Source organism: Macaca mulatta, chromosome 1 (assembly GCF_049350105.2).
Source record: "Macaca mulatta isolate MMU2019108-1 chromosome 1, T2T-MMU8v2.0, whole genome shotgun sequence".
NCBI classification, from domain to species: domain Eukaryota; kingdom Metazoa; phylum Chordata; class Mammalia; order Primates; family Cercopithecidae; genus Macaca; species Macaca mulatta.
The window spans coordinates 106,640,512-106,659,695 of NC_133406.1; the positions used below are offsets into that span (position 1 = coordinate 106,640,512).

At 41.4% G+C, this 19,184-nt stretch overlaps 1 protein-coding gene across 50 annotated transcripts in view; it reads left to right on the forward strand.

The window, feature by feature from the left end:
- DCAF8 (DDB1 and CUL4 associated factor 8) overlaps nucleotides 1-19,184 on the forward strand; it is a 46,608-nt gene that overhangs the window by 15,011 nt on the left and 12,413 nt on the right. For 40 of the 50 annotated variants that reach the window (XR_013396183.1, XR_013396190.1, XR_013396193.1 and 37 more), the window contains 5 exons: nucleotides 3,639-3,713; nucleotides 7,329-8,002; nucleotides 8,949-9,089; nucleotides 10,457-10,551; nucleotides 15,241-15,351. Coding sequence is in view for 44 of the 50 variants with exons in the window: in XM_077940791.1 (XP_077796917.1) it covers nucleotides 3,665-3,713; nucleotides 7,329-8,002; nucleotides 8,949-9,089; nucleotides 10,457-10,551; nucleotides 15,241-15,351 (1,070 nt within the window). In the remaining 6 variants the exon portion in view is untranslated. The remainder of the gene's footprint in view (nucleotides 1-3,638; nucleotides 3,714-7,328; nucleotides 8,003-8,948; nucleotides 9,090-10,456; nucleotides 10,552-15,240; nucleotides 15,352-19,184) is intronic. The other 10 variants (XM_077940826.1, XM_015113433.3, XM_015113414.3 and 7 more) reach the window with 1 other exon arrangement.

A 19,184-nucleotide genomic window follows, 5' to 3' on the forward strand; every position in this document is an offset into this window, starting at 1 on the left:
TCGTTGAAGCATTTTGGGTTTTGAATTTTCTGATTTGGGATGCTCAACTGGTATACTGCAGATATTCAAAAATTTGAAACACTTCTGGCCCCAAGCATTTTGGATAAGAGGATACTCCAGACAAGGGATACGTAGTCTCTTTCTTGTACAGCTCTTTCATCATATTAGGGGGAAAGAGCAGCCCCAGTAGTTTTAAACAAGAGACACTTCGTATCTCTTTTACAAAGTACTCTTATCCAGCGTATTGGAGTCTTTCTGCCTGGTTTTTAGTTAATATTTTGTCATGTAATTGGTTAAAAATTTAAGGCTTTATTCTTACTAAGACAAGAAAAATCTAGGTCACTGGAATTTCTTAGTGAAATTAAAATGGCACTTGGGCCTTTTTTCCTCACCCTCCAATGGGTTACTCTTTAACCTTCAGTTTGGCAGGGGTTATGGTTATTTTTAGAATATGAGCAGTGGAGCTAATCTAATTAAACTCTTCCAACTACCTGGGACAGTGAGCTTATCAGCTTTTCCAACCTCAGTGAGATTAGCTTTGGACTAGATTTTACGTGAAAGTTGATCAAAGTAAAAATAGTGGATTTGTTGGAAATATAGTGAAAAGTGAAGAAGATAGTTTGGATTTGGGTCAAATATGTTCTCTGCAGACCTCAGTTTATAAAGTTAAAACTGTATTTTTTGGTGATGGAAAAGATTTTTTATTGTTTAATGTTTTGGAGACTGCGTCTTGCTCTGTTGTCCAGGCTGGAGAGATGTGGTGTAATCACAGCTCACTGCAGCCTCAACTTCTGTGGCTCATGTCATCCTTCCAACTCAGCCCCGCCCCGAGTAGCTGAGACTACAGGCATATGCCTGACTGATTTTTTTCTTTTTTGTAGTGATGGGGGTCTTCTTATGTTGCCCAGGCTGGTCTCCAACTCCTGCCTTGACCTCCCAATGTGCTGGGATTACAGACATGAGCTGCCGTGCCTGACTACAAAAGATTTTTCAGTAGCTCCTATACTTGACACCTAGGGCACAGCATCTCTGCCTCCTTGATTAATTGATTGAGACAGGGGTCTCACAGTTCTGCCCAGGCTGGTCTTGAATTCCTGAGCTCAAGCAGTCCTTTCTCAGCCTTCTGAGTAGCTGTGATTACAGGTGCATGCCACACCTTTGAACGTCAGGTTCATGCTCAAAGTTTTCACTGATAGAGGTTCATAATCAAAGTTTGGAGACCACTGCTCTAGAGTATCCTTCTGCAGAAATTTTGACATTTAATTCTACTTACCTTTGTCATCTGTGCACATGTATTTTCTAGAGCAATTATGAGTCAAAAGTTCAGGCAGTCTGGACTCCTGTGGGAGTTGATACTTGGTTTTAAGAGAGGTTCTCTGGAGCTGCTTTTTAATTCTCTGGGAGTGGATAATGGTGGGGTGAAACATATGGTAAAGAGTTTTGATTATGGAGGTGGGAAAACAGCAAATCTGTTCTTCGTGTTACACTGGTCTGCGTATTACCTTTGTTTTTAATGTGTTTTTTTGTTTGTTTATTTTTGTTTTCTTTGAGATGGAGTTTTACTCTTGTTGCCCAGGCTGGAGTGCAATGGCGCAGTCTCGGCTCACTGCAACCTCCGCCTCCCAGGTTCAAGTGATTCTCCTGCCTCACCCTCCTTAGTAGCTGGGATTACAGGCATGTGCCACCACGCCTGGCTAATTTTGTAGTTTTGGTAGAGACGGAGTTTCTCCATGTTGGTCAGGCTCGTCTAGAGCTCCTGACCTCAGGTGATCCGCCCTCCTTGGCCTCCCAAAGTGATGGATTAATCTTAACAAAGTAGTGCATTTTCCCCACTTGATAGGAATTGATACACTTTTAAATTCTAGATGGAGAAGATAGGCTCCTATGCTAAAGAATATAAACAGGACTATTGAGAGGGAAAAACAAATGCTGTGTGAGGAATGCTATACAAAACTGTCTACCTCAAAAACAAAATGCAATGCAAACAGCTTCTCACTATTTTTCTTTATGTTGCTTCACATATCTGTTTTTTGTTGGCGTTGTCTTTCATCATCACCCTTCCAGGTGTCCTTTCCTGAAATTCAGTGAGCTTCAGCCCCACTCTTGCAGTATTTCTGTTCCCACCTTGACCTATTATGAACAATCTTTGGGCTGCTGTCTCTTGACAGAGGATACTTTTAATGAAGCAGCTTAGATTTCTGTAGAGGGTAGCAGGGAAAAGGATAAGGATGAGGCTGATTCTGGAATAATTGTCATGGGAATGAAAGGGCTGTTGAAAGATTAGAGGCCAGGGTGCCTGGGTACAAGGACTGGGGTAATAATTATACTTTGTCTTTTACCAGTGACTTTTGTCCAAGTCACTGAAAGGGCTTAACAAAATTCTGATCTGAATAATATTATTCTTTGCTCTTTGGAATTTACTGGAGGTGGCAGTGAGGCTCTGAAAAAAATATGTTTTATAGTGGCATGAAAGGAAATGAGTTAGATACCCTGATTCTAAGAAAGACGAGTCTAGTGAAAGCTGATGCTGTTAGGTGAAACAATGTTTGCCATTATTATATGAAATGGGATGAGATGGTTTAATGGAAATGTTGCCCTTTTCTTCCCCACCTTTGTCTTTGTGCTTAGAGACTCTGACTGTTAGTCTAAGAGAAACGAAACAACTTAAGGTTCTTTCCTAGGGATAGGGTGCTCCTGATTTCTAGTTTCAGCTCTATAATCCTTAGTATCTGTGCCTTTAATAAGTTTGAAGTTAGTTGGGCTGGGCGTGGTGGCTCACACCTGTAATCCCAGAACTTTGGGAGGCTGAGGCGGGCGGATCACAAGGTCAGGAGATCGAGACCATCCTGCCTAACACAGTGAAACCCCATCTCTACTAAAAATACAAAAAATTCGCCGGGCGTGGTGACGGGTGCCTGTAGTCCCAGCTACTCGGGAGGCTGAGGCAGGAGAATGGTGTGAACCCGGGAGGCGGAGCTTGCAATGAGCCAAGATTGTACTACTGCACTCCAGCCTGGGTGACAGAGTGAGACTTTGTCTCAAAAAAAAAAAAAAAAAAAGAAATAATAGGTTTGAAGTTAGGCATCTGAGTGAATAGAGAGAGAAAGTTCAATCTCTTCCCCCACGAGCTTGATTTCTTCTATCTGTTGATTTGTGTTTAAAATGATATTCAGAATCTGACTCACCTCTTCATGTTGTGAAAACAAGTGTTGTACGGAGTTTGAGGATACATATGTCACTTATTTACGTGGGAAGATTCTTGCCTAGGGGGCAGTGCTGAAGTTAGCTTTATGTATTGAGACTCTTGGCTTACAGTACCTGTCATTTGATATGCGCCTGCTGTTCCAGGTTTTTAGTTCCCACTTTCTCATCTGAAAAATCACTGCCAGTTACTGAGTGAGTGAAGTAAAGAGATGGCACTTGACCTCCCCCAAAATATGTCATTATATGGAATTTAAACATAGGGAAGAAAAAATTTCTGGTGTGCTTTTCACAAGCTGAGAAGCTGTGTTAAGCATGCATACACAAATCATTTTTATAAAAATGATAAAACCTGTACATTGTTAAATCTTGTCCCTATTGTCTTCTTTCCCAAGTGGTTTCTTAATTGTTTTGGTTTCTTCCTCTCCCAAACCCAGGCTGGCTACAGCAAACATCATTCAAGATGTCCAGCAAAGGGAGCAGCACAGATGGCAGAACAGACTTAGCTAATGGTAAGGGGCCAAAATGAAGGTGAAGCTATTTTTACTATCAACTGAGGTTCTCTTCCTCCCTGCAAGATAGAGTGGAGGCCTGGATTTTAGTGGAGGGAGGGAAACTTTGCTGTATTGTTCTGAGTATAGGAAACTACACAGGAAACACCTTGGACTATATTGTGCTTTTGCTTCTTCTCATTTTGTCTGATCATTTTCAAAAGATCAATAATAGAGCTCTACTTCTAAGAGGTCAAGTGGTTTGGAGTTGTATAAAGCTATAAGGATGGGGAGAACCTAGGAAATGCTGTTAATAAAGGAAAAAAATAAAATCCCATGACTGGTAGGAACAAGGGAATTTTAGGGAAGATGAGCTTCCCCAGTTATATTGAGAGGCCCTTTTCCACAGTAAGTAGTAGTTTGATAGAGAAATTACATGGCTGGGCATCGTGGCTCATGCCTATAATCTCAGCACTTTGGGAGGCTGAGGCAGGCAGATCGCTTGAGCCCAGGAGTTTGAGACCAACCTGGGCAACATAGCGAGACCCCATCTTTTTTTTAAAAAAGGTGATTTCATAAGGGATGAAGTTAGAACCCAACTAGGAGTGGGACATCTTTTCCCTCCTTATTTCCTTCCCTTCCCCTTCCTTCCTTCCTTTCCCTCCTTCTTTTCAGGACCAGTGCTGCCAAGTGTCAAATCACTGGCTTTAGGGCAGATTTGAAGGCAGAATATAAAAATTCTAATACAGTATAACTACCACCTGGGTTATTTAACCAGTGTTTCACCTCTGAGCCAACTTTTAAACTGGAGAAGCTGCCTTTAAATGGATATAGTTGGGCAGTACAGAGTCCAGCATTCCTTAGCACCTTGAAGGTCAGGATAACAGGCTAAATTCTAGTTGATGTGATTGGAGGAAGGATAGGTGAGATTTTCAACATGCTTTTTCATTGCTCCATATGTTCTTATCATTGCCATTCATTCATCTTTTGTAAAGGAAAGTGCTTCATATTTTTCACTGGGTTTAGTTGAAAGGCACAGGGTTCTAGAGGAGTTAAAGTATACTATTGATTTGGAGCTAGGTCAGGGATTGGCAAACTATAAATTGCAGGCCAAATCCAGCCTGCCACTTGTTTTTGTAAAGTTTTAATGGAATACAGTCATGCCTGTTCATTTATGTAGTGTCTATGCGTCGCTTTTGTTCTACATACTGGAGTTGAGTAGTTGTGGTGGAGCCCCATATGGTCTGCAAAGCCTGAAGTTTTTACTGTCTGGCCCTTTACAGAAAAAATTTGCAAACCCCTACTCTAGATCTTGGTGATTTACTGTTGGGGCCTTTTTGATGAGCTTGTGATACCTAAGGCCTCCAAAGTTGTCTATATTTGTTACTTATAATTTTAGCAATAAACACTAGATGTTTTGGTGTTTTATTTTTTCTTTTATTTTTTCTTTTCTACAGACCTGTTAGGTGTGTTTCAGTTCCTGCTCACCACTCCCAAGCTCAAGCCCAGTTGCATTTCAAGAAATTGTAACTGCTAAACTTTCGTAGCATATATAACCGGTTCAGCACATGTGGTTCTTGGGTTTAAATTTCTGTACTTTGTAACTTTTTCTTCCAGCCCCTAGCCCAGTTGTTTTATACTGTGCTCTTCGTTGAGGCTTTTTTTTTTTTTTGAGTCAGAGTTTTTGCTCTTATTACCCAAGCTGGAGTGCAATGGTGCAATCTCAGTTTACTGCAACCTCCGCCTCCCAGGTTCAAGCGATTCTCCTGCCTCAGCCTCCCAAGTAGCTGGGATTACAGGCGCATGCCACCACGCCCGGCTAATTTTTTGTATTTTTAGTAGAAATGGGGGTTTCACCATGTTAGCCAGGCTGATCTCAAACTCCTGACCTCAGGTGATCCACCCACCTTGGCCTCCCAAAGCATTGGGATTACAGGCGTGAGCCGCTGCACCCACCCTGCAAGAACTGTTTCTGTCTCCTGGCCTTCTGTTACTGCTTGAATCAAAGCACTTGTATTGTTGATCTTTTTTCAGTATTGGGTTTTGCCTAAGAGTACATTGAAAAGGATTTCCATTGCTTCAGAGATCTTCACAAATTACTGCTCTAATCCACATGACTAGGCAGTAGGGTGCTCCACCTTTGAATCCTTAAACATCAGTGTGGTATTGGAGTTGAATAGCTCTCTCATACTAGAGTTAACGTTAAACATCAGTGTGGTATTGGAGTTGAATAGCTCATACTGGATGGTCTGCCTTTCCTGACAGCTTTTACTTCTGGCAGGATAAAATTTATAGCCATCTGAGGAAAGGAGGCCCATGAGCAGCATTTAAAATCTTTATTCTCCCCTTTTTTTCTTCAGACCTTGACTTAGGTTGGAAGTTGTGGTTGTATTGGCTCTAGAACATTCCTCAAGTGCTCATTGGAATTGACTTGGCTGGTGTGAGATAAGAGAATGCAATATGTAGTTACAGGAGATAAGATCGATGAAAGTGACCTTGTTATTTAACTACCAGCATAGCAGACCTAGAATATACTGAACTTTCTTTTTAGGCACCACTATAGTTGCCCAGCTTTTTCTCAATTTCATATATGCTTCCTAATAAAATTTTGTCCCAATAGAGAGACTAAAAATATGTGACTAAAAATTATATTAAAAAATTCAAGCTAATGGAAGTAAGTCAAAAATATATTTACTAGCAAAAGGTGAGCAAGAACCCACTCAAATGATCACAATTCCCACTTACCCCTTCAGCTTCCTTTCTTAGTGAATTTTAGAAACTTAGGGGAAGAAACTTAGGATTTAGGTGACAGGAGGTATAGTGGTACTTTCTTTTTTTTTTTTTGAGACAGAGTCTTTGTCACCCAGGCTGGAGTGCAGTGGCACGACCTTGGCTCACTACAAGCTCCGCCTGTCGGGTTCACGCCGTTCTCCTGCCTCAGCCTCCCAAGTAGCTGGGACTACAGGCACCTGGCTAATTTTTTGTATTTTTTGTAGAGACGGGGTTTCACCCTGTTAGCCAGGATGGTCTCGATCTCCTGATCTTGTGATCCACGCGCCTTGGCCTCCCAGAGTGTTAGGATGGATTGCAGCTGTGAGCCACTGCACCCCGCCCAATACTTGCTTAAAGTAGAAAATGGTGCGACTCCACATCCATAAGTCAGTGATTTTTATCAACTAGTTTCCGTCTTTCACTAAAAAGATGGCTATGCTATCTCTTGGCTGGAGTTGGCTCTTCTTTTTATATTCTGTTTAATTATTTGCTATAACTTAATAAGTGCCCATCCAATATAACAGAGCCAATGGTAGATGTATCAGGCACACTTTTATACAATATGCCAATGTTTTGCCTCTTGAGAACTTAATGTAATCTTAGATTGTCCTTAGATTCTTTGCTTTTGTTGAAGTACTTTATGTGTTTGGATTTCATCTTAATCTTTCCAGTTTCTTGTCCTTTACAAGATTTCCCCTCAGAGGGTACTCTCTGTAATCATTTGTAATGAAAACACTTTGACCAAAGTTCCATTTTTGGTCTTTTGATGTGATGATTTCTTAGACTAAGGTGGGAAGTCCTTCTGATCACTATCCTGTTTTCTTATTTTTCCCTCTCATCTACCCATTCCTCACTAACATGCAGGAAGCCTGTCTAGCAGTCCAGAAGAGATGTCTGGAGCTGAAGAGGGGAGGGAGACATCCTCAGGCATTGAAGTGGAGGCCTCAGACCTGAGTTTGAGTTTGACTGGGGATGATGGTGGCCCCAACCGCACCAGCACAGAAAGTCGAGGCACAGACACAGAGAGCTCAGGTGAAGATAAGGACTCTGACAGCATGGAGGACACTGGTCATTACTCCATTAATGATGAAAATAGAGTCCATGACCGCTCAGAGGAAGAGGAAGAGGAGGAAGAAGAGGAGGAAGAAGAGCAGCCTCGGCGCCGTGTACAGCGCAAGCGGGCTAACCGTGACCAGGACTCATCAGATGATGAGCGGGCCCTAGAGGACTGGGTGTCCTCAGAAACATCAGCTCTACCCCGACCTCGCTGGCAAGCCCTCCCTGCCCTTCGGGAGCGGGAGCTGGGTTCAAGTGCCCGCTTTGTCTATGAGGCCTGTGGGGCAAGAGTCTTTGTGCAGCGTTTCCGCCTACAGCATGGGCTTGAGGGCCATACTGGTTGTGTCAATACCCTGCACTTTAACCAGCGCGGCACCTGGCTGGCCAGTGGCAGCGATGACCTGAAGGTGGTGGTGTGGGATTGGGTGCGGCGGCAGCCAGTACTGGACTTTGAGAGTGGCCACAAAAGTAATGTGTTCCAGGTGAGGCAAGGGAGCATAATAGCAACTGAGAGAATCAGGCATGAGTTAGAGAAATCTGAACTGCAGCATGGAGTGGGAGCTGATAGTGAGTTATTCTAGGAATTAGGTATCGGAACATGACCCTACTTTGGCTCCCATAATAACCTGAATACACTGAAAGACTCTTGGCAACCTTAGATTCCTTGAGCATTATGGACTGTTGGAAGCCTTATAGATAGGGTGCATGCAGCTTATTAAATGTGTGCTGGTAGGAGGCAGTGTAGTATAAGCACAGGCTCTTGAGCCAAACTGCCTGAATTCAAATCCTAGCCCTTCTGCTTACTAGCTCAGTGATGTTGGGCAAGTTATTTTACCTTTGTCTTCAGTTTATCTGTAAAATGGGACTAATAACACATAGAGTTATGAGGATTGAATAACAATAGAAGCTAAGCAGTTAGAACTGTGGCTGGTACTTAATAAACATTTGATAAATATTAGCTTATACTGTTACTATTCTGTAAAGATTTTACTCCTTGGCCCCATCTACTATATTGGTACCAGCCATTTATCCTAAGGGTATTCTCCTTTCTTCCCTGACATTCCCCCTATTTTCCTTTTTCTTTGTGGCAAATTTATATTTGCTTTCTGAATCAAGGTAGATTTTCCTCCTCTATTCCTTTTCTCCCCTGCTAGGTACAGTCCTAGTTCACCTGAGCTCTTATGTGCCAGTTCAGTCTTCCAGAGCCAACTGAAATGCTCTCTTACATCAAAGGACGTTTTTTCTCTCCCTTTCCTTTAACTCCTGGAAGAAATTGGGCTTAGCCAGCTGTACAAGAGTAGGAAAGCTAAGTTTCCAGCTGTCATGTAAGAAAAGGGGGTAAGTTGAGGTCATCATCGTATTTTTCATTCTCAAGTTTACCTCTCTCATTTCTTTTGTGTGTCCTTGTTTTCATTCTTAACACCCCAGGCCAAGTTTCTTCCTAACAGTGGTGATTCCACTCTGGCCATGTGTGCCCGTGATGGGCAGGTTCGGGTAGCAGAACTGTCTGCTACACAGTGTTGCAAGAATACAAAACGTGTGGCCCAGCACAAAGGAGCGTCCCACAAGGTAAGTAAGACCTTGCTCCCAAGTTTGTGCAATCCAAATCCTCTGTGGTTCTCAGCCAAGGTTCTCCCTTATCTCTGCCCATTGTGTCACGTTTGTTGTGGTCACATGCCTCACGTCTTTCAGTCCTAAGATTTGTAGTTAAAGGAGCAAAAGCAGCCACCCTAAACTCCTAGGAAGGCAAGTATTTGAAAGATCCCTGGATCATGCACTTACAGTACTTGGCCCCTAAGCTAAGCCATAGCTGGTTTGGAGATCTTTGAGGTCTCCTGTGCCCTTTAAACCTTTTACGTTTATTCTGATTTTTTAGGGTATTTTGACAGTTTCAAGGTGCTAGTGGTTGATTCCTCATGTGTGAGAGCTTCAGCTTACCTGCTTAAACTCTGAGTTCACAAATAGCACTGTTTCTGGAAGCCCTATTTAAAGCTGAGAATATAGGCCAAATAATCATGGTGGCAGCTAGCGAGGAGTTAAGAGCTGCCAGTTTTAAGGTAGGCATGGCGGTGTTCTTTTGTGCCATGAAAAGAGTTTGGTACTCTCTTAGAAACCCTAAGCAAAAATGTAGGTGGACCTGGAGTATCCTTTTCTAGCCAAGACAGCCCAGGATATGTGAAAATTACCTATTTCTTTGATTCTTAAGTCTACTCTTAACCCACTAGATAACTAATTTTTAGATATAAGAAACTAAGATGTAAGGAATGAAGTTGGACACCATTTCTCTCTGCACCTAAGGGTATGGAATTGATTTTTTTCGAGAATGAACTGTTGCTGAATATGGTAGCTTATGCCTGTAATCCCAATACTTTGGGAGGCTGAGGTGGGAGGACTGCTTGAGGCCAGGAGTTTGAGACCAGCCTGAGCCATATAGCAAGACCCCATCTGTGGGAAAAAAAAAAAGTGAAAAAATTAGCCAGGTATAGTGCCTTGTGCTTCTAGTCCCAGCTACTTGGGGGGCTGAGGTGGGAGGATCACTTAAACCCACAAGGTTGAGGCTTTAACGAGCCATGATCATGCCACTGCACTTCAGCCTGGGTGGCAAAATGAGACCCTGACTGGAGAAAAAGGAAATGAACTCTAATGGCTGATATTTTTCTTTGCTATCTCTGTTCATATCTCTTGGGGACTTAGTTGAAATAGCAAATCACCTGTCCTTTGACTTGTATAGAATAAACAAAGCTATAAATAATTCACATAGAATAAGAGTAAGTGGACTTAAATTATCTCCTTTCCTGGGATTTTATGACATAAAGGTAGACATTTCTCTTTTTGGTACATTTTAAGTGCAGCCCTTCCTAAAGTTACAGGAATGAACTAGATGACCTCTAATTCTAATATTTAGAAACCTCATGTTTTTCCTTTTTCTTCTTCAGTTGGCTCTGGAACCAGACTCTCCCTGTACATTCTTATCTGCAGGTGAAGATGCAGTTGTTTTCACCATTGACCTGAGACAAGACCGCCCAGCTTCGTAAGTGTAGCAGTAGTATCATTATAGAACTGTATCTCTTAGCCTCGAACATATTCCATTATGTCTTGGTAATGCCTAACTCTGATTCATCAGAATAGTACCTTAGTGCCTATAGTTAAGAGGTAGTGTAAGGGGAATTCCTTACTTCCTGTCTTTCTCAGCAGTGAAATACTATTCAGTCTACCTTCATTTCTCAAACAGTTTACTTATTATATGTGGCCTTTAATAATTTGATGATCTTTTGCTCTTTATTCACTCAGATATCAATCATTTTACCCACAGAAAGCACATTATTCCACAAACTCATTTAGAGATAGGTCCTGTAAATTTTAAAATTTAAATTTTAATAAATTTTAAATTTAGTTATTTATAGAAACATACAAATATGATAAATTTTGGACAAAAATAGTAGCTGTAGTTGAGTTCTGTTTTATCACAGTTCATTTGTATGTGAATCTGAGACTTATAGGTAAATTTTGTTCCTTTTTAACTGGGTGATATCATAGAAAAAACACAGCATCTTGTTTGGATCCAGGCAGACCTAGGTCAAATCTCAACTCAGGCACTACTAGTTATGACTTATTGATAGATATCTAGATTGTTTATTGTTTATTGTCTTGTCTGTCTTAAAAATTATTACAGCAAATCTTTGTTGGGTGCAGTGGCTCATGTGTGTAACCCCAGCACTTTGGGAGGCTGAGCTGGGTGGATCACTTGAGGTCAGGAGTTCGAGACCAGCCTGGCCAACATGGCAAAACCTCATCTCTACTGAAAATACAAAAATTAGCCGTATGTGGTGGCACATGCCTGTAATCCCAGCTACTCAGGAGGCTGAGACAGGAGAATCCCTTGAGCCCAGGAGGTGGAGGTTGCAGTGAGCTGAGATCATGCCACTGCACTCCAGCCTGGGTGACAGAGCGAGACTGTCTCAAAAAAAAAAAAAAAAAAATAGATTATTGTAACATCTTATAGGTCAGTACCAGTATTGAGTAAGGGATGGCAATGATTTACATAGGACATAAGTAAAATATAAATTAATTTGGGGAATATAATGTGAAGACTGATTATTAGTAGTCTTTTATTTTTTGGAGAGATAAGTCCAGAAAAAGCTGTTGGGATAGTAGAAGAATTTCTACGACTACTTAAAAGATGGAAATGTTTTAGGTTTGGGGAAAAAATATGTTGCTTGTTTATGTAACCTTCAAGAGGACAAAGATTGGGAGATTTATATTGGAAAGGAAACAAGTCTAAATGACAAGTGTTCTGCCTTCTAGTACTAGCTTTGTAGTTATCTAACTTTGAGGAAATCATTTAATCTTTTGAACTACACAATGTTTGTTATTTCCAGTTCTAAAGTTCCACGATTCTGTAATGGTAATGGAAGATTAGCAAGTTTTTCATAGGGAAGGGCAAAAAAGCAAAAAATGATAATAAGTTTATTTAATCTGCTGTGTTAAAGAGTTGTGAAACAGAATGAGATCTTATCCTGTGGATCAGGTTCAGAAGGAAACTTTCTCCCCATATACACTTTTGCCACCAGGAATTGAATCTGGTTCAAGTAATGAGTAGAGCAAATGACTTTGGCAGATTATTGAATTTGTAATGAAATTATATAGGCAGAAAGTCTGGCTGCGAGTTAACCATGAATCTGAACATAAGCAATGATAGGATAGAATCTAAAGAGGGGAACAAGGAGAAAAGGAAGAGTAGAAGGAGACCCAAATCTAGATTTGAATAATAAAGACAGTGAGTCTTTAAAGTTTTTGTTATAAGGGTTAAAGTAGTGTTATAGGCTGGAATGGGGTAAAAAGCTGAACATCTGCTTATGTTAGAGGCTTTTTTTTTTTTTAGGTGGAGTCTCTGTCACTCAGGCTGGAGTGCAGTGGCATGATCTTGTCAGAGGCATTTTTGTGTGAAGTTGGCATAAGGGAGATTTTCTTTTGTATATATATGATGATAGCCAAGTCTCTGAAAGCTAATACAATTGACTAACATCTTAGGAAAAGAGTTTGATTTGAAATAGTGGATGTAATATTCCTTTAGCCAGTGCAAGCCAGTTTGAGGTATTCTTCAAAGAAATCCTTTGGTCTCACCTGTAATTATTTTTCCCTTTTTGCTGGGAAATACTTATTCATTAATTTTAAGGCAAAATTTGGTGAATTTGTTTCATGTTTCCTCTAATGTGAACATTTTTTCTTCCTATTGCCATGATAATCATTTTTATAGCAGCTCTGCATGTCACCTGCAGAGCTCAGGGTACTCTACATTTACCCATCAGGAGGGAGAAATGTTTGTTTTATGGGATTAAGTTGAGGCATAGAAAGATTGAGCTCTTCCTCAGGATTACATAACTGTGGAGCCAGTACTTCATAATCTATTCCTTAGTTTCTTCATTTTGCTTCCACATGATAAGTTTTGTGTTTGTTTGACCTTGTCCTTCTGAAATTTCAAATTGCTGAGAAAATGAGATGGTCCTGTGGGAAGGAGCAGCATCAGCTCCTACTTTCTTTCCCTGTCTAAAGCTCATATTAGAGCAGTCTCGTAGCTAGTTTTGTCCCTGAAGCTGTTATTCTTTTGACATGTTTCCTGCCTTGTGTTTTTGAGGTGTGTGGGGAATACCATTAGGGGATGGAGGTTTCCCCTAATGACATTCATTTTCAGTGCCCTCTCTCTTTTTTTTTTTTTTTTAAATTTTAAAATAAATAGAGACGGGAGCTCACTTTGTTGCCTAGGCTGGTCTTGAACTCCTGGGCTCAAACGATCCGCTCACCTCAGCTTTCCAAAGTGCTGGGATTATAGGCGTGAGCCAGTGCACCTGGTCCTCTGTATTCATTTAATGAAAAGGTGCAGAGATATTAAGTAAAATCTTTCCACTTTACCTAAAACAGTTCTAGGCTGAAGTGACTTTGGCTATGCAGAAAATATGCTAAAATCATTTCTTTACAAAGAAACTTGTTGTCATGGTTATATTTCTTTTTGTTTCCATAGCATCAGAAATAATTAAAACCTTAGACTTAAAAACAAAAGCTAAAGCCAACCCTCTTCCTATAGTTTCTTGAAGTCTTTCCTTTCCTGTAAATTTACCAATCTTCATTATGTCATGTTTGACTAATCGAATGCTTCGATCTGAGAAGAATATTCATCATGCTACCCTTAACCTGGAACAAATTTTGGCTGTTTTAGACAGATTCTTCTGGATTTCTTCAGTGAAAAATGTATGTTTTCAGTGTGCATGTTTTAAGCTGCGTTTTTTATTTTTTTGCTTTTTGAGACAGGGTCTCACTGTGTCACCTAAGCTGAAGTACAGTGGGAAGACCACGGCTCACTGCAGCCTCAACCTTCTGGGCTCAAGGAATCCTCACACCTCAGCCTCCTGAGTAGCTGGGACTATAGGTGCATGCCACCCCACTGGCTAATTTTTTATAACAATTTTTTTTTTTTTTTTGAGACAGTGTCTCCCTCTGCCACTCAGGCTGGAGTGCAGTGGCATGATCTTGGTCCACTGCAACCTCTGCCTCCCGGATTAAAGCAGTTCTTCTGCCTCACCCTCCCGAGTAGCTGGGATTACAGGTGCATGCCACCATGCCCGGCTAATTTTTGTATTTTTGGTAGAGGCGGAGTTTCACCAAGTTGTCCAGGCTGGTCTTGAACCCCTGACCTTGTGATCCACCCGCCTCGGCTTCCCAAAGTGCTGGGATTACAGGGGTGAGCCACCACACTTGGCTTTTTATAATTTTTTTTATAGAGATGGGGTCTTGCTATGTTGCCCAGGGTGGTCTTGAGCTCCTAGCCTTGAGGGTTCCTCCCAAAGTGCTGGGATTATAGGCATGAGCCAATGTTTGGCTTAAGTTGGGTTTTAAGTGACTTTTTTTTTTTTTTTTTTTTTGAGACAGTCTTGCTCCGTTGCGCACGCTCGAGTACAGTGGCATGATCTCTGCTCACTGCAACCTCCACCTCCCAGCCTCAAGTGATTCTCCTCCCTCAGCCTCCTGAGTAGCTGGGATTCTCCTGAGTAGCTGGGATTACTGGCACGCGCCACCACGCCTGGCTAATTTTTGTATTTTCAGTAGAGGTGGGGTCTTGCCATGTTGGCCAGGCTGGTCTCAAACTCCTGGCCTCATGTGACCCACCCTTCTCGGCCTCCCAAAGTGTTGGGATTACAGGCGTGAGCCACCATACCTGGCCTTAAGTTACATTTTAATGGAATCTGAGAGCGAGTCTCTGACCTTAAGGTCTTTTTTAGCCTACTGTTTCTGTGATTCTTCCACTTCTCCCTTTGTTCCCAGGTGATTGGGAAGATAAGATGTATTTATCAATAAAGGGTAGGAAAGTATCTGTAGTATTGTCTGATTAATGACTGGCTGTTATTGTGTTGGACTCCAGCTAAACTGAGGCTTCCTGAGGAGCGGTACATTCATATACCTTTAGTTTGTACTTCTTAAGGAACACTAGAAAGTGACTTCACTACAGGTTTTTTTTCCCCAATCCCCGAAGTCCCATATAATACATGTGTGTGCTTTTTTCCTGTTGTTACGTACAAAACAAACAGACAAAACACAACACTTCTTTCTTTCCAAATGAGAATCTCTTTGATTACTTATTAGCCATGTTACTCTCTTGGCTCTCCTTTACCATGGCCATCTGGATCTTTTGGAGTATATAATTTTCTGTGCTTTTCTACTCTTAAAGGAAACTGGTGGTGACAAAAGAGAAAGAGAAGAAAGTGGGACTGTATACGATCTTTGTGAATCCTGCCAATACCCACCAGTTTGCAGTGGGTGGACGAGATCAGTTTGTAAGGTGAGTTTGTGGCTCTTTTGTGTCTTTGACAGTTTATAAGACTGATTACCCGGTGCTCCTTTATGGAGAGTTATGAATTTTCTAGGAATCCATTAACTATTATCTTGGATTTTTTACCATTTTCCAAAAATCTTACATGCCTTTGGAGATGTTCTGTTCTCTAATGTAACAGTCTCTGAGGGGTGACTTTACATATTTTAGAGATTATCAAATTTTGAAGTTAGATGATGGTCAGGTGCAGTGGCTCACACCTGTAATCTCAGCACTTTGGGAGGCGAGGCAGGTGGATCATCTAAGGTCAGGAGTTTGGGACCAGCCTGCCCAACATGGTGAAACTCTGTCTCTAAAAAAAAATACAAAAATTAGCCAGGCGTGGTGGTGCATGCCTGTAGTCCCAGCTACTCAGGAGGCTGAGGCAGGAGGATCACTTGAGCTCAGGAGTCAGAGGTTGCAATGAGCCAAAATTGTGCCACTGCACTCCAGCCTCAATGACAGAGCGAGAGTCTCTCTCAAAAAAGAAAAGAGAAGTTGTTAGATGAATTTACCAAGGTCCTTACATGGCAGCTAAGCCGTGAATTTAGGTTTACCAGCAGCTGCTGTATTAGTAAATAATCTTCTACCTTTTTCATATATAAATAAACATGCACTAGAAATTTTATTTTACTTTATTTATCCTCTTTTTTGAGATGGAGTCTCACTCTGTCACCCAGGCTGGAGTGCAGTGATGTGATCTCAGCTCACTGCAGCTTCTGCCGCCCGGGTTCAAGTGATTCTCCTGTCTCAGCCTCCCGAGTAGCTGGGATTACAGGCACCTCTCACCGCGCCTGGCTAATTTTTGTAGTTTTTGGTAGAAACGGGGTTTTGCCATCTCGGCCAGGCTGGTCTTGAACGCCTTACCTTGTGATCCACCCACCTTGGCCTCCCAAAGGGATTACAGACGTGACCCACCACACCCAGCCTAGAAATTTTAAATACTGGTTTTCAATTCAGAAATAGTTAGACTTGGGAGCACTTAATGTGAACTGAGGGTTTTTGGGCTCTCACAGTCCTGAGCTACCACTTTTTTTTATCCATAGTGATATCTTTGTTACCGTGAACACCTTTTGTTAACACTGGCTCTTGATACATGACCTAAGGAAAACAGACACTGGATTCAATCTCCATATGTATTAGTTAATTTCCTCTGACCCTTAGTAGTAAGCTGTATTCATCCCTATCCAGTTGGCCTATTTTAACTATGTTTCTTTGGGCTCATCAGTTAGAAAGGAGAGAGAGGGACAAGATCACTAGAAAAATGAGTGACTTTTTGCTTTCCTAATGGTAAGTGAAAAGCGTCATCTTTTGAAATGAGAGCACATTTTATAGCTGTATTTCCAGATTCATTTTATCAGTAAGAATCATGGGGAATAGGGTACATTTTTAGAAAAGACATGAGAGATGACTTTGCCTTGTTCAGGTATCCTGGACAGAACCTTGTTTCTCTGTTCTTCCCCTATTCCCATGTCTTCAAAACTCATTTCCTCTAGTTACCAACAGTCCTCAAATGTGTAGCCATAGATTTTTTTTTTCTTTTTTTTTTTAGACAGAGTTTCGCTCTTGTTACCCAAGCTGGAGTGCAATGACACAATCTCGGCTCACTGCAACCTCTACTTCCTGGGTTCAAGCAATTCTCTTGCCTCAGCCTCCCAAGTAGCCAGGATTACAGGCGTGCCACCACGCCTGGCTAAATTTTTGTATTTTTAGTAGAAACGGGGTTTCACCATGTTGGCCAGGCTGGTCTCGAACTCCTAACTTCAGGTGATCCACCCGCCTCGGCCTCCCAAAGTGCTGGGATTGCAGACGTGAGCTACTGTGCCCGGCTGATTTTTTTTTTTTTTAGATAAGAAGCTGTTGATCAAAAAGGATTGTACTTTTACACATTTTCAGTTGCTACCTCCTCCAAGTTGAGCATTCACTGAAATTTCGAGTTGGGAGTTCCTACTTAGAGCTCCAGGTTACTTGAAAAGTCTGTGTCTCTAACGAATTCCACCACTAGGACCAAGGTGTTTGGAGGGGAATGTAGGAATTTGCTGTATTGAGAACTGTAGTTCATATTGCCTTAACCCAAAACTGATACTTTCCCAGGGTTAGAGTAGGACTTAAGAGTTTTAACATTTCAACACAAGGAGAAATACTCAAATCTTCTGTCTCTTATCAGCCTCAGTATCCTCTATTGGCCATTTACTTGGCAGAAGTTATGTGAAGATTTTTGGGTTTTTTGAGACAGAGTCTCACTTTTTTGCCCAGGCTGGAGTGTAGTGGCTTGATCTCGGCTCACTGCAACCTCTGCCTCCCGGGTTCAAGTGATTCTCATGCCTCAGCCTCCCAAGTAGCTAGGATTACGGGCATGTGCCACCATGCCTGGCTGTTTTTGTATTTTTAGTAAAGATACAGTTTCGCCATGTTGGCCAGGCTGGTCTCGAACTTCTGTTTTCAAGTGATCCACCCGCCTTGTTCTCTCAAAGTGCTGGGATTATAGTTGTGAACCACCGTGCCTGGCTACATGAAGATTTTGAGGCACACTGATCCTACTTGAGCAGGTAGCCCTTTCAGCACTCCAGCTCTTCTCTGACATTAGGTTACACTCAACTTCTCTGGCACCTCTCCTCCGCAGCCAACTGAATGTTTTGAGGTTTCTCCTTTCTTACTCTTTCTTTGAAAGAACCCGAACAGCTCATCTTCTGGTATAAATTTGAAAACATTTTTGCTGAATGTTTTATATCATAACATCACTAACTTTCACTCCTAGCCTAAAGAAATTACTTCAAGGGAATACAGAGAAATAGCTTACTCATCCTCAAGGCTTTTGCATCATAAATACTGAATTTTAGTTTAGAGTTATTAAAAAGTATTTAAGGGAAGCTCTGGGGAGACATGCTTTTTGGCCTGTGGTCAAAAAAAAAAAAAGTAGGCAAGTAGAGGAGGTATAGGTATGAGTCCCTACTATACCTGCTAAGCTAAGCTAATTCCTGCTTAGCTTAGTTTTAAGAATTTATAGGAGTAAAGAAAAAGAGGATATATCAGATGAATTATTTAGTGGTAAATTTGGCAGTGTGATTGGCTGACATGAAAATTTATTGCTAAAGGATTAAGAATAGGCCCTGATTGATGAAGCACAGTCAGTAAATCATCTCTTCGCTTCCCAGTTATTAAGCCAAAATCAGCAACACTGAGAGAACATTAGATTAAAGGCAGGTACAGAAGACTTAGGGTAACAAGTTAGTGGGTGCCTGAAGGCATGTGGGAAGAGATGTGGTAAAGGTATGGAGAGGATGCTAAAACTATTCCTTATGTGACTTAAAATGTCAAGGGGCTTGGTGTGGTGGCTCATGACTATAAAACTAGAGTACTTTGGGAGGCCAAAGCTGGAGGATAGTTTGAGGTCAGGAGTTCAAGACCAACTTGGGCAACATAGCAAGACTGTGTCTCTACCAAAAAAAAAAAAAATTAAAACATTTTAGTTTTTTAATTAATTAAATATCTCCAGGCGTGGTGGTATGCTCCTGTAGTCCCAACTGCTTGGGAGGCAGAGGTGGGAGGATCTCTTGAGCCCAGGAGTTTGAGGCTGCAGTGAGCTGTGATTACACCACTGCGCTCCATCCTGGATGACAGAGTGAGACCCTGTCTCAAAAAAAAAAATAACTAAAAATAAAGTAAACTATCAAGGACCTATCATATGTTCAGAAAGTAGTAGGAAAGTTTGTATTAATCTTTCTATGCTTACTCTCTATCACAGGGCTTGACAAACTGTACTGCTTGTTTTTATAAATAAAGTTTTATTGGAGCACAGCCAT